The sequence below is a fragment of the Podarcis pityusensis genome (genome assembly GCF_964106645.2).
Source record: "Podarcis pityusensis genome assembly, chromosome: 3".
Lineage (NCBI taxonomy): Eukaryota > Metazoa > Chordata > Lepidosauria > Squamata > Lacertidae > Podarcis > Podarcis pityusensis.
In genome coordinates, this window is record NC_138026.1 from 26,044,894 (window position 1) to 26,062,146 (window position 17,253).

The 17,253-nt window shown below is 43.2% G+C and overlaps 1 protein-coding gene across 11 annotated transcripts in view; it reads left to right on the forward strand.

Annotated features, from left to right (window-relative positions):
- The window catches only part of TRAPPC12 (trafficking protein particle complex subunit 12), a 651,202-nt gene extending 636,237 nt beyond the window's left edge, over positions 1 to 14,965 (forward strand). For 10 of the 11 annotated variants that reach the window (XM_080999065.1, XM_080999064.1, XM_080999063.1 and 7 more), the window contains 4 exons: positions 7,161 to 7,259; positions 12,548 to 12,648; positions 13,968 to 14,055; positions 14,614 to 14,965. In XM_080999065.1, the coding sequence (XP_080855191.1) occupies positions 7,161 to 7,259; positions 12,548 to 12,648; positions 13,968 to 14,055; positions 14,614 to 14,856 (531 nt within the window). In that variant the 3' untranslated portion in view covers positions 14,857 to 14,965. The remainder of the gene's footprint in view (positions 1 to 7,160; positions 7,260 to 12,547; positions 12,649 to 13,967; positions 14,056 to 14,613) is intronic. The other variant, XM_080999059.1, reaches the window with a different exon arrangement.
- Positions 14,966 to 17,253: the final 2,288 nt, after the last annotated feature.

Genomic DNA, 17,253 nt, shown 5'->3' on the forward strand with positions numbered 1-17,253 from the left:
TAAAGGTAAAGGTAAAGGAACCTCTGACCATTAGGCCCAGTCGTGACCGACTCTGGGGTTGCGGCGCTCATCTCGCTTTATTGGCCGAGGGAGCTGGCGTACAGCTTCCGGGTCATGTGGCCAGCATGACTAAGCCGCTTCTGGCGAACCAGAACAGTGCACAGAAACGCCGTTTACCTTCCCACCGGAGAGGTACCTATTTATCTACTTGCACTTTAAGGTGCTTTCGAACTGCTAGGTTGGCAGGAGCAGGGACCGAGCAACAGGAGCTCACCCCGTTGCGGGGATACGAACCACCGACCTTCTGATCGGCAAGTCCTAGGCTCTGTGGTTTAACCCACAGCGTCACCCACGTCCCCACTGGTTCTTAGCCAGTGCAAAATGCATGCATTCAATCAATCAATCAATTGGGGTTTACCATGCCATTATTGAGATTACTGGAACAGCATGAGAGGCCATTCCCCACAAAGAGATGGCCACGTACCTTCTCACACACAGCTGCATTTCAAACCAGCTTGCGTTTATGAATTCCTTCCTATTGAACGCTGGCAATGTCAGTGTTTTATTTGAAATGGACAAGCTTTTGTTTATTGAAGGAGTGATAGTAGTCGTCAAGAAACTCTATGAGAAGTTGGTTTTTGTAGAGGCAAAGAATACTGTGAACTCTGACTGCTGGAGACAGGTTCAAATCCAATATATCTGTCAAATGGAAGTCAAATAATAAAAGACCTGGTGAGGGGGAAAACTTTTTTTTTATCATACTTGGCAGAGCAGTGGTACCACGTAGGTGATTAACAGTGATAAGAGGAAAAGATGCTTCGTTCTAGGCAGGAAATAGCAACAGTATGCTGTAATAGTCTGAAGATCATAGCAACAAGAAATCATTTAAAAAACAAGGAAAGTGTTGTTTTAGCATTTTAATGATAATAAAGTGCAAAAGTAAGATCCCTTTTAAAATATTCCTTTTTAAAATACACAGGTTGTATAGACGTCTTTGTTTCTACATTCAACCCTTGCTCCTCTTCTTTGTATTAAATCTTTCTTGTATCATCTCCCTTTAGTAGCGGCTGGCCATCTGTTTGTTTTACTTTCCCCCCTTCTTTATAATTCTTTTGAAGCACCGCAACTCAGTCTTAGATCCAAATGCAATCATGGTTTGCATAAACAGCCATCTCTAAACACAGCCTTCCAAGACCATTTTGAGAATTCCGATCTCTGCCTTGGCAGCGTTGTGTTCAAGCGTTAAGCCCTTGTTAAAAAATGTCTTGCAACTTGCCCGTCGAATATTGCTGTCTGCACTTCCCAGCTCAGGCATTCATTTCCATGGAAGATTCTTCCGCCGAGAGCAATGTTCACATACTAATTTCAAGGAAGGAAATTGGATTTCAAGGCTGTGGCCACAATCCAGGGAAACTGCGGGGCTTTGTTGCTTGGTAGGACGTTTAATTTCGGTTTCCCCTCGCCTCCCCCCCAAAGCTTCCCACAACTTGCAGCAAGCCATCTCTTGATGCAATGGACTGAGAGGAAGTGTCCCATCAGGTGCACCAAAATTCCTTGAGAAAGGTGCTCTCTAGAACATGGCGTGCCTTCTCCACGGATGCATCCCTATGGTGGGGAGCGTGAGCCACAGTGGGAACATGGCTTGTTTGTCTCATTTTGGAATCGCAGAGCTGCGCCCTGCCCTGCTGGGAACAAGTGTCCCAACCCTGCTGAATCAACAGCGTTATCTGCCATTTGTGGAATAGTCGCGCTCCCCATTCACGTCTGACACGCAGCGTGGCGCCACGTTCATAAGTCATGTATCCCCATCCATGCGCATTTGCGCTTCTGCAAACGCCGCGGATTTATACAGTGTTGAACCATGTGCCTTTTAGAATAAGGGAGGGGGAGAAATAAGCTTGCCCTCCCCTTACATATTTTCCCCTTTCAAAAAATGTAGCTAATGAAGAAATCCAGTTAACGTAATGTGTAATTTGGGGTTGCTATAAAAGCATTCGCCTTAATTTTCATAATGAAAATTAATCACAAAATCACACAGGTAAAAATTAAAATCACATGAGTACAGATAATTAAGAGTGTTTGTTTACAAGAATTGGGCGCATTTTTTTTTTTTTTTTACTTTTCATGCTTTCAAATAAATCATTTAGTTGTCAGCTTTGATTTCACGTGTAATAAATAAAAGTTAGGATTTTTTTTGGTTGTTGTTTCTTCTGTCATCGGTGTAAAGTGCAATATACCACCATCTAGTGACATCCCTCCCTCCCCCCGCCCAAAAAAAGTGCTGTTTTCTAGTGCTTGTGTTCTAACTAGTTTTGGAAATAGATTCTTTCTAATGAAGAACACAGGGAAAATATGATGATGTGGAGATTGATGAGAAGGTATAAGTAACCAGTCTAATTAAAACAGCATTTGCTATTAACTGGATTAATAGCAGTATTGCACCTTTAAAAAAAACCAAACGTAAACTGGTTAGGAGTGAGCTCTTAACACTGGAATGAGGGCATGCCGTTTAAATACCAATGCGAAGAGGAGGCCACAGACTATAGTCTGGAGCCCCAATGAATGGAGAAAGGGATTTGGAGTCAGTTATGCCTCATTTTTGCAATCAACCCTCCAACTTACAGATCAAAGGGTTTTGTATGAAGAGTTTTACTCTTCTGTTCCATTTGGAGGAAGTCTCCTGTTTTATAATTGTAACAGCTCTGTCTATATGTAACTGCATATTATCTGGCTGTAGCCTGCCCTGGGACCTTAAGTTGAAGGGCAGGTGAGAAATCTGATAAATAAATAAAATTCAACAAATAAATTGACAAAGGGCTGTTTATCATAAATTTCACAAATAGCCAGTATTTGCCCATAATGCTTGAGAGGCTGCATTCTGCACCGTAATCCTGACAGCAGTACAACCTAACTGGAAAATAACTCTGGCTGTTTTCTTTTTTCATGAACAAAGACTTTGTGTTTGAGTGCTGGAAGGTGAGTTCTCCCCAGCACTAGCGCATATCTCCATCCTTCATTTCCCCCCTTGTTTTCTCTTGAGCATTCTACCCTTGCCTTTTCCTCCCACTATATAGATACAAAAGAATCATCTAACTATGAAATTGGCATGGAGGTTTGTGTTTACTGATAGCACTGAGATAAATAAATAGTAACATTAAGGGGAAAACAAATGAACATTAATTTTCACCTGTACGTTTCCCCCTCTGGGGCAGATTGTTTCATGGAGTGATTTAATTTGGGGAAATGGTTCAGGGAGAAAGATTGAACCCTTTGCTCCACTCCCAGAATTGCAGTTCCCAACTGAATCGTCTAAAGAAAGTCAGAACTGGAGAAGAAGGGAAAGGATCCGGAGCCAAGGCAGTTTGCTTATTTGGGAGCAATTACTCTGGGTCTAGAAGGGTGACGCTGTGGGTTAAACCACAGAGCCTAGGACTTGCCGATCAGAAGGTCGGCGGTTCGTATCCCCGCAGCGGGGTGAGCTCCCATTGCTCGGTCCCTGCTCCTGCCAACCTAGCAGTTCGAAAGCACCTCAAAGTGCAAGTAGATAAATAGGTACCACTCTGGCGGGAAGGTAAACGGCATTTCCGTGCACTGCTCTGGTTCGCCAGAAGTGGCTTAGTCATGCTGGCCACATGACCCGGAAGCTGTACGCCGGCTCCCTCGGCCAATAAAGCGAGATGTGCGCCGCAATCCCAGAGTTGTCCACGACTAGACCTAATGGTCAGGGATCCCCTTTACCTTACTCTGGGTCTGCGATTTCCAAAGGCATTTTCTTTAGCAAAAATGAGCAAGTTCTTGGTGGCTCATGCCTTCCGAAGGAAACATTCTCCCTTGCCCTCCATTGTAGCATCTTGAGGAGTCCAGACCACACACAGCTGATTCAGATGTCTAGGAAAGGCACATGGTATAGTCTCATTACAAATATGTACTGTCTCATGAAAGGATGTGGGACAACCACATGTATCTTCATCTTGTGTTTGGCTAGAAGCCCTAATATATTGGTTTTCCCTAGAGAGGCAGATGCTGACAACAACTTTTCATATAAGTGGTCCAATATTTAAGGACTGTACCACATCAGAGAGCATGTTTGAGTCAAGACTCAGTCTGTTCTACATGTAGAAGGAATGTGCATGTCATGAGTGGATGTAATAATTGTTACATATATCGCTGATGATCATTGCTTCATAGTGGGAAATAAGTGAAAAACGTATGCTTTCAATTTTACTTCCAGTACTACTAGAAAGCTAAACGTGAAGAGAACATTAGTTCGTGTGTGTGTGTGTGTGTGTGTGTGTGTGTGTGTTTTGCCTGGTTTAAATTGTTAAACACTTTGGAAATACTGCCCTGCATTTAAAAACATAGACGTTTGAACTGTTCTTGTAAAGGTTTGCTTTTCAGTTTTTGCTTAAATTTATTTTCCCTTTCATATTGCTGGCTATTAATAGACTCTTAAGACAGAAACTTGTTCGTTTTCTCTCTCTCTTTTTTGGCATTTGGATCTCAAGAAACCAAAACAGCAGAGAAAGGAGAGTTGCTTGACCTAGTCAGGCCTGAGACTGATGCCTAAGGACTCTTGCTTGATTTAGAGCCTCTGTCTTCTAATTTAAAGGAGGCATACATCATAAATCTTTCTTAAATTATGCTGCAGTAATACCACTTGGCTACAGCCTGTCTCTTGCTGTTGCCACACAAATAACAGAAAAAATGCTTCTGGAGGCTGTCATATCCACTGTATTCCTTCTTGAATTCCTGGAACTGTTCCATTGATGACTAAATCAGTACACAGGCAAGGGCTGCCATTCTGCACCCCAACTTATTTTCTTAAGACCAGCAATTTCGGTGGGATGAAGCCCATCTAACTGGATTCTAAAGCGCTGCTTAAATTTTGTCCTTGACATCAGCGTTGAAGTTTAGAGTTGTTTTGGCCACTCTTAGCCAGTTGTTTTTAGAATTTATTTATTGGTACTTATTCAGAGATATACAAAAATACATACCCATTACAAAGTATTTTTTAAATAATGCACTGATATAAAACAGCTACTTAGTGTAAAAAAGAACGTAGGCAGAAAGAAGAAAGGACAAGAAAAGGGAAAACCTAAAGAAAGAGAAATTGAGAGACGAGAGAGAAGAAAGATTAGGGGAAGAAAGATAAAGAAGAATACAAGGACTTCCAGCTTTCTGCCCTGCAGCTGAATATAGTATTCAAATGGAGTCAAATTTTAATGTTCATTAAACTTGCTCTTCTATTTGATAGGGTATATCCCCTTCTCAGAAACATTTGACAGGTCTGCTTCAAAATGCAGTAGTTTTTTTGGCTTCACATCTCAGTCTAGTGTGACTACGATAAAACATGGAAGCATCTTGATTGTGGGGCGGTGAAGAAAAAGAGAGTTGGCAAGATTGATTTTTATTTTCATTGTTTTTCCTTAAATATACCATCCAATTATTTATTGGCTCCTTGGGGAGGGAGCAGCCAGAATAAATTTCTGAATTCAAAACCGTTGAATGAGGAGCGCTTGGAAGTGCAGAATGGCTTTGAAGACCCTTTCCCGACTTTATGACCACAGCTAGCCACAAGCCTACTCCTGAGCTCAGACCTTCAGAAGGAGCTCCAGGAGAAGAAAATGGAAATCATTAGACAAGCCCTGCTGGATTGAACCAAAGACCCATTTAGTCCGGCACCCTGTTCCGTCAGTGGCCAACCAGATACTTCTCTGAGAAGCCCACAAGCCGGACCAAAGTGCAGCAACACTTCCCCCATTCATGATCTCAGCAGCTGTTAGAGGTATTCTGCCTCCAGTTCTGTAGAAGTAAAGCTACAGAGAACCAGGCAGAGGGCCTTCTCAGTAGTGGCACCCACCCTGTGGAACACCCTCCCATCAGATGACAAGGAGATGAATAGCTATACAACCTTTAGAAGACATCTGAAGGCAGCCCTGTATAGGGAAGTTTTTCAAGTTTGATTTTTTTTATGTTTTTATATGTGTGTCGGAAGCTGCCCAGAGAAGCTGGGACAACCTAGCCAGATGGTCAGGGTATTAATAATAAAATTATTTAATTATTTTTATTAGATTGTACGCAGGCTAGTGTATGGAGTCCTTTGAATTGGTTCACGGGTTATTTAGTGGTCAGAGCCGTTGCATAGAACTGGTTGAGCCATTGTGTTAAATGCCCAGAACCTTTGTAGCATCTCTCGTATTTGGTCAGGGTTAAGCATTTAAAGTTATGCTATGTGTATCTATTGGTTTGTTGTGTTTTAATGTAACATGGTCTGAGCCTAAGGAATGTCTTGACTTAGGAATATTAATAAATATTGCCCCGCCCGATGTGGTATAATGCTTCTCTGCATTGTCATTTCTGTGCTGAGTTATTTTTTTCATTATTTGTACATTTTTTTAAAAAAATCCATATTTAAATCAAGACCAAGACCTATCAATCAAGAAGCCACACCCAGGAAGCAAACAAACGTTCTGAAAGCATTCTTTGACAATCATCTCTTCAAAAACATTAAGTGTTAACGTGGCAGGAATCCCTACTTGTTTGCTAAATCCCCATCCGTTTGCCCTGAGCTCCTTTTAAAATTCCCTTCATCTAGCCATTGTGGCTGTTCCCTCATCATAAGAGCAGTGGCTGTTTTCCCAGCAAGAGGAATTTTTAGAACATTGGCAGTCAATCTGACTTGGCTGTGCAGAAGGCTTCACTTGCCAAACAGAAAGATGGTGAAGGAGATGTGTGTGTGTGTGTGTGTGTGTGTGTGTGTACACGTACGCCCATTGTGCATGATTTTGGCAAATACAAAGCTGTTGCTTAGTGGGCAGATATATTTGGTTCTGCTTTGAGGGGGGGCAGAGATATTTTGGTTTTATTTCAAGTCTCCTTTGTATTCACAGCTGTCCCATTGCTCACGTAATGGGTGAGGTCTTCAACCTGGTCGTGCATCTTCTTGTACAATCCAAGTGTCTTCCCTTACCCTGCTAAATCCAGTAGAGCAGCATTTAGTCATAGACAGGGGCAACCCTTTCCTTGTGTTTTCAACCATCCTATTTTTTCTACCTTTAAACTACGTTGCTTCCATCTGTTTATCGTGCATTTGCTGCGTGCATAGAGCAAAGAGCAACTGCTGACCTTGCATCTGTGTGTGTGTGCTTTCTACCCTCTAGGACTACGTGCTTGCTGTGGAGACATATCACACAGTCATCAAATATTACCCGGAGCAAGAGCCTCAGCTGTTGAGTGGAATTGGGAGGATTTTCCTGCAGGTATATACTTGATTCTGAATAAAGCCCAAGTGACAGCCCTTCTTGACCACAATAGAACAAATATTTGAGTGCGATAAAAGTCCCCTGCTTGTATATAGTTTGATATGTTGGTTATTAACCAAATGGTACAACGGGAAACTCAACAGTTCAGAAGGTCGAGTTAACACCCAAAGGTCTGAACAGAGATGGCTAATTAAATGGCAACTGAGAATACAAAACTTGATAAGGCATGTAAGGAAGTTTGGGAAGAACGTTCTCATCTTTATTTGCCTGACACTTTCTCCCTTGCCTTTCTTGAGCATTTCAATTATTATTCCATCCAGAGCATAATAATGCTGTTTGTAGGTTACCAGGCACCACCGGTACTGCCAAACTCTGCTGAAAGGAGCATGTAATAGTCTAAACAACAAAGCCCGTGTCTCATTAAAATGATACTTGATATTTGGTAAGCTGTGCTTTGAAGAGACATTTCTCACTTGACACATTTCCCCCCCTCTGCTATAAATTAAATGTACATCCAGTCAGTTTGCAATGGGGTGACACACATAATCCACATTTCTCTCTCTGTACATGGAAACGGGTGAATCTTCCAATTCTGCAACTTGCAGTTTAGTATTCAGGCTAGTGGCCCTCAAGACGAACGTGAGTGGGAGTGGGACCGTGTGCAAAAGAGAGAACACACAGTTTCATAGTGGGCAGATTCCCAGCATGAGTCACTTGAATTTTCTGCCATTGTCCTGCTGTAGCCCTTTAAAAAACATTAGTGGTTGTCTTCAGCACCAATCAGCACTTATTGTTCTTTAGCTCTTTACTCTCCATGCCCCTCCTGTCTTCCAAGAGGAGAGATCTGCCACACCACAATGGCGGGAGGGAATACCTAGATGCCCCATTCCATTGCCCATGGATGGTTAGCTTGCTCTTCTGCACTTTTGTCAAGCCACAGCCCATCAGTCATTGACAGAGCGGCTCTAAATCGAAGCACGTGCTTAAGAGTTCTGGGCATCCTGCTTTGAAGTTTGAGCTCTTTATAAAACTCGTACATGACAAGGCAGTCTATTCCTCTTCTTCGGATATTGTTCCCCTCCTTTTCTGTTGTTCAGGGTTTCTTTTTATCACTTAAATGGCAAGATTTAAATATTCATCTAGAATATTTATAAAGAACCTCCCTCCCTCCCCAATACAGTCGTAGCTTGGTTGTCCGTTCGGCTTCCAAAAATGTTTTTACAACCAAGGCGCAGCTTCCGATTGGCTGCAGGAGCTTCCTGCACGCAATTGGAAGCTGCGTCGGACATTCAGCTTCCAAAGAATGTTTGCAAACCGGAACACTCACTTCTGGGTTTGTGGCGTTTGGGAGCCAAAACGATGGACTAGTAAGGCGTTTGGCTTCCAAGGTACAACTGTAACAGTGTTCATGGGGCAGCTAAAGCAGACCAAAAAGCCTGAGAAAATAAGGCCTTTTGGCACCAAAATGACAGCCTAGTAAGAAGCCAGATTTGCCTCTCTCTGGGGAGAGCATTCCACAGCCAGACACCATCACTGGAAAGGCCTACTTTCCAATAGCCAGTCACCATACCACGCTATGACCCAATCCATACCTTGAAATAAACCCTTCACTCCTCCATGAATGGGAGCAACAAACCATGATCCCTAATGTAATTGTTGGCCTTACATCCCAACTGGGGATCATGGCTTGTTTCACACCAAACAAGCTTTGCTTTCACATCATGGCCTTGTTTGAAGTGAAACAAACCACGAACTCTGCTTCAGACCAAACTCTTTAGGTCGGAGATTGTGGTTTGCTACTCCCATTCGTGATGGGACCATTGTATGTTTTCCCGGGCAGTAAGCTTTTCGAAAAGGGACGCAGGTGGCGCTGTGGGTTAAACCAGAGAGCCTAGGACTTGCCGATCAGAAGGTCGGTGGTTCGAATCCCCGCAACGGGGTGAGCTCCCGTTGCTTGGTCCCTTCTCATGCCAACCTAGCAGTTCGAAAGCACGTTAAAGTGCAAGTAGATAAATAGGTACCGCTCCGGCGGGAAGGTAAACGGCGTTTCTGTGCACTGCTCTGGTTTGCCAGAAGTGGCTTAGTCATGCTGGCCACATGACCCGGAAGCTATACACCGGTTCCCTCAGCCAATAAAGCGAGATGAGCGCCGCAACCCCAGAGTCAGTCACGACTGGACCTAATGGTCAGGGGTCCCTTTACCTTTACCTTTAAGCTTTTCGAATTAAGTATAATAACTCAGCTATCTCTCTCTCTATCCATCATTAAATGGTTGGTATTTGAAGGCTGTCTGCAGCTGGAGAAGCATTGAAATAATTGGGAGTATATCAAATAAGGTTATTAAAACATAAAGTAGAGATGTGTTAGGAAAAAATAGTTCGTGCCTGTTTATGTTACATTTATTGATGACTTGTAAGTCCTTTCCATAGCAGCTGGCTGTTCTGGGTCTCAGTGGAGCGCACAAGAGAGCAGAGTTCACTTCCTGGCTACGCTCTTTTTTTTTTTTTTTTTTTTTACACTCTCTTGCTCTGAGGTTCATCAGAGGCTGGGCTTGCTGCAAAGACAACATGCCCAACCTTGGGGAGAATGCAAGGAGAGTGGCGCGTGTCTCAGAGGAGCAATCTGTCTGTCCAATTCAAAGAGCAATGTTAACAGGCTCTGAAGGGAATCTTGTCTTCCTCGGTGTTTGCTGTTACAGGGGGCCTTGAGGGAAGAGAGATTATTGGATATTCTTGAATTAGTGGTTTTTACTGTCAGAACGGGGCCTTTTTCCTTCAAGTGCCACAAAAAAAATGAAGACAAAGCACGAGAAACCTATTGGCCTGCCTTACATAACCTTGGAACAGCGGCAGCTGAAAACGCGGCTGTTCCTCGACATGGTTTGGGGGGGGGGGCACCAGAGACGTTGCCTTTTCTCCCTTGTCAGTGTTTCACTGTCTTATGCATTGTTAAATTCCAAAACGATACTTGCCTTGTCATGTCTGATGAAATTTGGTGTGTGGGTGTGGGTGTGGGGGTGTGTGGGTGTGTGTGTGTGTGTGAGAGAGAGAGAGAGAGAGAGAGAGAGAGAGAGAGAGAATGTAAATCCCAGCATTTCCCTGAGGTGGTGGGCAAGGATGGGAGAGAACCACCATTTAAATAAAATGTAATGCAGCAGTGAAATCCCACCCGGGGAATATTTAAGTACATAGCATTCGACATCAAAAAGTGCTGAAGCCAGTGCCCCAGACCTGAGTCCTCTTACAATTAAGTTGCAGAGAAAACAAGTTCCATCAGCATTTGCAAAAACCTGTAGATGCTGATATTGGGACAGAGGCCTTGCTGCAAAATGACTTCTTCATACACTCCCAGAACTGCAAAATACTTGGAACCTGGGGTTGGACATAGTAGTAGTAGTAGTAGTAGTAATAATAATAACTATTATTATTATTTATTATTTATACCCCGCCCATCTGGCTGGGCTTTCCCAGCCACTCTGGGCAGCTTCCAACAAAATATTAAAATACCGTAATACATCAAACATTAAAAGCTTCCCTAAACAGGGCTGCCTTCAGATGTCTTCTAAAAGTCTGGTAGTTGTTGTTCTCTTTGACATCTGGTGGGAGGGCGTTCCACAGGGCGGGCGCCACTAACGAGAAGGCCCTCTGCCTGGTTCCCTGTAACTTGACTTCTCACAATGAGGAAACCACCAGAAGGCCCTCGGCGCTGGACCTCAGTGTCCGGGCAGAATGATGGGGGTGGAGACGCTCCTTCAGATATACTGGGCCAAGGCCATTTAGGGCTTTAAAGGTCAGCATCAACACTTTGAATTGTGCTCGGAAACGTACAGGGAGCTATAGGAGATGGACAGTGAACTCTCTGCTTCTAGGGTGGCAGAGGTAGCTTGCTATTCATCAAGCTGAATGCAGCCCTATAGTTTTGTGTGACAGGCTGCCTGAGGCTTTAAAAAAGCCTCCTGGTTTTTCTCCCTGTTTGGACTGTGCAGGAAACCTGGCAGGCAAACACTGTATGACCAAGGGGCTGCTGGCAGGGTTACAAGATGTACAGTCTTGGCCTGATCACTCATTCTTTCCAGCAGCAGTCTTTCAACTCACAACTCTCAACCCTGGCTTGCATTGAAGATAAAGTGGGAATTGTACAGTGCATTTCATGCCCCCCCCCCAAAAAAAGCTCTGTGGCAACACCTCTCTATCTCATTTCCTTTCTTCACTGCACACAAAAACTTGTACTGGAAAGTGGTCTCATTTTTCTTTTCCTCATCAATTGAAGATGACGTTGAGCTTTCCAGTCGCAAAAAAACTTCTTCCCCTTTCCAAGAAACTGGTCGACCTAAGAAAAGGAACATGCTATAAATGGCACGTGCTGTGTAAACTATGGTTTGCATGAAAGCCACTGCCTAAATCAGGCTGCAGGAAACTTGGGGTATACACAGTCGTGCGGAAATTGAATCAGATGTGTACAACCTTGCTCAAGGGTATTGAGCTGAGGAGCAATTCTCCCTCCTTCCAGCAAAAGATGGACGTGCAGATCATTGATTGGCTATCCCTTCTGAAGTTACGTTCCTGTCCACTATTCAGAGCAGTGTTTCAAGTGGGGGGCTGGGGGGACGATTAGGTTATAATCCAGTGTTAGTCATATTGAGAAGAGACCTGCTGAAGTCAATGGAATTAAGTAAGAAGGAAGTTCAGGTCTGCTTTATGTATGGCTTTGTTGGATATCACCCACTTGTTTTTATTTATTTTGTTTTTTAGAAAGAAACCAGTACATCCTTAAATGAGTAATGATATTAAGCATCTGGAAGAAGGAAAGCTGAAAGCTTGCCTGATTGATGCTAGATTCAGAGCGAAGTATTTGTGTCATTACAAAAGAGTAAGAGCTTGCACTACAACCAAAGAAAAACATGCTGCTCCTGTAAGTCAGGATTTCAGCACATATCCTAACTTTCCTTAGTCATTGTGGTTGTGGAAGGCATATATCAATTTAATCCTTTTTTTAAAAAAGAAATATTTCTGAGTTCTGATTCTGCAACAATATCTTGAATCAATTTCTGGGTGAAATGTTTTAATGGAATGGCATCCTTATGATTTTGAGGCAAAATGACTAATCTTAGCCACATGTATTTTTGACTCCTTCTTGTTGTTCCTATTCCTTGTACGTTCCTTCTTCCCTCGCCCGGTGCAGAAAGGTATTTTTGTATGAAAACCTACCTTTTTGATGCCTCCCTTGTGTGCTTTGTTAATTGCAGCAAATGTTTCTTATAATATTTTTTTGTGTGTGCCACCCAGATTGGAGACATAAAAATGGCTGAAAAGTATTTTCAAGACGTCGAGAAAGTGACTCAGAAATTGGATGGGCTGAAGAACCAAATTATGGTTTTAATGAACAGGTGGGAAATGTAAAAAAAGCTAAATTAATCTTAAACATGATTTTGCAAAGAATGCACTGTGAACATTAAGGGGCCCAAGAGAATGCCCCTTTCTCTTCATTTCTCTTTTATGTAACTACAACTGTCAGAAGAAAGACTGATTGGCATCTACCAGCCCTTGAGATCTGTATAACATGGTGTAGTCATGTTATCTTAGATTGACGGAGTTCTATTTCCTTTGTTACAAGAGCTGACTTGAAAAGTATTTCTTGTCCACTCCAAACCTTTCTCTTCAAATCACTTTCCAGCATAGCTTAATGCTGCAGTCCTATATGTGCTTGTAAGGAAGTCCCATTCATAGAATCATAGAGTTGGAAGGAACCACAAGGATCATATAGTCCAACCCCGTGCAATAAAGAAATATTTTGCCCAACGTGGGGCTCAAACCCACAGCCCTGAGATTAAGAGTCTCACACTCTACTAACTGAGCTATCCCTCACTCTGTGTAACTTACTACTAGGGGTATAAGAAGGCGCTGCTTTCTGTTTCACCCTGTATTTGATTTATGCAACAGTGTTTCTGTTCTGCTGCAATTCGCCTTCCTCTAGAAACTACATTAGTTGTCTTGCTGTGTGCAAATTACATTATTGATGTGATTAATTACATAAAGAAATTTGTCTTTGCAGTATTCCACCCCATTCGTTTCAATGCAAAGACAAAGAGTGCAAATGGGAGTGGGGAATATCAGTTATCAGGCTGAAAGCAACAACCAAACTGAAAACCTTCATTTGCTGGATTGATTTCTGTTTCAAACATGGGATAAATAAGCAAACTTTGGCAGTTTCCACTTCTCTTTCTGTTTTCATTGGAATTCTCTGACATCCCTACTTACTGCCGATTTAATATGCTTAGAATTGGGCTGGAAAAAGTTCTTCGGTTCACACATCCATTATTTAGGTGTACACTTAAAATGTTTTAACTATATTTCAAATTAAAAGGAGTTAATGCAGGAAACCTGTTGGCCAGCACATATACGTATAGTATTCTAGACAAGGACCTAGGATTGTTGCAGCACTCTGCATGACTTGTGAAATGATCATCAGTTCCTTTCATCATTAGAATTTAGCTTTGCTTTGCTATACGTTTGCTACACATTTAATCTGAAATCTAAATTGTAATATCAAGGCCCCATGATGAAGATCAGTGGCCAAGAACACTCAGAAATTTGAGGAAACGAGGATGACCCGTCACCTTTTATAATGTCTCTGTTACTTTGAGTTTTCTTAAGTAACTTTCATCTTCTAAAGGAGCACACTCTCTCTTTTTCTCTTGTATTCCAGAGCATTCCTCCATCTTGGTCAGAATAACTTTGCAGAAGCTCACAAATTCTTCACAGAGATTTTGAAGGTTGACCCATCCAATGCTGTGGTAGGATATGTCTTACAGTTAAATCATAGGCTTCTAAAACGGCATCCTTTGAGAGCAGGGATGGGGAATTAATGGTCCTCCAGATGTTGCTAGATTGTAACTCCCACCATCCTTCAGGGGCCATGCTGATGGGAGTTTTGAGTCCAACAACCTCTGGAGCACCGCCAGTTCCTCATTCCTACTCTAGAGTCCGCTGCCCCAAACTGTAATTAACGTTGCACAAATGAACATGGCATAGGCAAGTCATTGGTCCCGGGAATCAGTAAATTTTACAAAAACAGCACCTTTCATTAACGTATCTCGGCGCTTTAGGATGGTCGGGTTTTTTTATGCAAATCTCATTGAAGCAAATGAATGACGCAGAGCAGTATTGCTTGGGACTTAAGTGATACTGGTGCCTGGCCTCCATTTCAAGTTTCTTTGCAAGACAATATTCTAAGGACTGACCCTCTAGCGTGCTCGGAAGGAAAGAGCAAATTACGGTGTGTTTAGAATTAATATCTTGACGTGCAATATTTTTTTTGCTCCATGGATGAATCTAATGTACCTTTTCTCTAGGCTAACAACAATGCCGCAGTTTGTCTGCTTTATCTGGGGAAACTGAAGGATTCCCTCCGGCAGCTGGAAGGAATGGTTCAGCAGGACCCTAGGAACTACCTCCACGAGAGCGTCCTTTTCAATTTGACAACCATGTACGAACTCGAGTCCTCTCGCAGCATGCAGAAGAAGCAGGCTCTGCTTGAGGCTGTGGCTCTCAAGGAGGGCGACAGCTTCAACACTCAGTGTCTCAAGTTAGGATAAGCCTACCCTTTTTTCTGTTTTGGAAAGGATCGTTTCAGAAGTTGTACATACTCCTGCTAATCTGTAAATGTTCTTCGAGCTAGAGCAATAAAAAGCTTTTTAATTATGAGCATATGGTAAAATTACTACGTTGTACGAGTTTATACGCTGGTCTGTTTTCAACAAATCCTGGCTATCACCCTAGGGATTTTGTGTTGATCTACAGCCAACTTCATCCCTGAAGCTATTGCCAAGCTTATAGTATGTACAAACAATCACAGTTATTCAGATGGGTTTTCTCCCTGCAAATAGCAGCGCACTTGAGCTAAGTTGTCTTGATGGCTTTTGTTCTGAACACATTTGGGGCTTAGTGATAAAATGACACCAGCTAAACTCATTGCATGTGTATAATTGGAGGGCGGTGGGCGGTGGAAGCAAGAACGCTGCAGTAAAATGCGAAGTTATGAAGACAGGCTGCCTTTCAGCTTTTCCCGAATGCATCGCGTCCACTGCTAATGTCCTATTATATCTCAAAGCAGATCTGTGCAATTAGGTGGCCTGGTCCCCTTCCCCCACTGCTGTCCAACGTGTAAACTTGGGCAAAAGGAAATAAAGGTGCCCAGATACTAGCATTTGGATTCCTAGACTACCCACTCCCCAAAATCGTCTCTACTGTTAGGGTGTTCTGCTCACAGTAAGCACATACACGTGGGAAACTGGGCTGCCCTCAGTAGTGGATCCCCTGGCATCCACATGGAGAACATAAATAACTGCAGGAAGGCAGGAGACTCCCATGTGATCTAGAACCTTGGCTGCTCAGGGTTCCAGATTGTGTGGAAGTCTGTACAAGTGTTAAGCATTAGCACTCTGCATGTGGGTTCAAGTGGGAGGGGTTACTCAGCACAACTCTGCTTGAGTGTTATTCCCTATAAGGATGTCTACAAAGAGGGCTTCCCTTTTGCTTGTTTGTATGCCCCAAATGCATTCTATACCTGAAAGAGCGTCTCCACCCCCATCGTTCAGCCCTGACACTGAGATCCAGCGCCGAGGGCCTTCTGGCGGTTCCCTCATTGCGAGAAGTGAGGTTACAGGGAACCAGACAGAGGGCCTTCTCGGTAGTGGCGCCCGCCCTGTGGAACGCCCTCCCACCAGATGTGAAGGAAATGGAAATAAGTAGCTATCTTCCCTTTAAAAGACATCTGAAGGCAGTCCTGTTTAGGGAAGTTTTTAATATTTAATGCTGTATTTTTAACACTCGATTTGGGAGCCGCCCGGAGTGGCGGGGTATAAATAAATTATTATTATTATTATTATTATTATTATTATTATTATTATTATTAGAATTCATCAGAATAGAGGGGCCTTGTTGTGCTCTCAACATGGTCAAGGTGATGCCAATCCAAGGGGAAGCATCCAATTGTTTATTCTTTTGTTTGCAAGTGCCCTCTCTGCCTGGACAGACTTTCAGCGATTTCCTTTAAAGGTAATGTTTTATCACCAAGTAAATTTGTGCATAGGCTTCTTTTATACAAAAACTTAGGTCAGGAGACTATTTCCCTTCCCCAATGCCTTGCCACCGTTGACAGTCCCAAATACTACCTCAGCAGCCATGTTAACGAACGTTAATCCGTTACAATAGCTTTACATGGATTAGCCTATTGTAATTGTTTATGCACAATCATTTTTTCCGTTGACTTTCATTGGCACAGCCATGTGGCTGAAACCCATCCCCACCCGCCTTGGTGTTTGTGTGTTTTCACAATTGTGTGTACCAGCAGTTCATAGGCCTTCAGGAAGTCAATGTTTAAACTTCCCTCTGACTTCTGTTGGTGTCCCAATGTTGCCATGTCCCTCTCAAGCTAGCTAAGGTCTACATCCAGGGAATCCTATAAATCAGCGGTTCTCAACCTGTGGGTCCCCAGATGTTGTTGGACTACAACTCCCATCATCCCTGAGCTCTGGCCTTGCTAGCTTAGGGGTGATGGGAGTTGTAGTTCAACAACATCTGGGGACCCACAGGTTGAGAAAGGCTGCTATAAATAGTTCAAAACAATGGGCTGGATCCCAAGTGGTGATGAGTTACTCCACTGCAGGCCCTCGCTCCACTCCCATGGGTGAATGGGGGGTGGTTTCCATTGATTTCCCCCCTCCCCTTGCAGCCCCACCACCTCCCACTGTTCCAGATGGCCCCACAGTCTTCTGGGGAGGGGTGCAGCTGGTTCCAGAAGCTGAGGTTGTTCATGCAGGTGCTGCTTTGAGTATACACAATTTTGAATATATGCAGCACTCCGGAACAGGACCCCAGTGCCAGATGTACTTATGCTGTAAGTGGCATTTCATTAGAGCCTCTATTTGTATACAGTCATACCTTGGAAGTCGAACGGACTCCGTTCCCGAAGTCCATTCGACTTCCAAAAC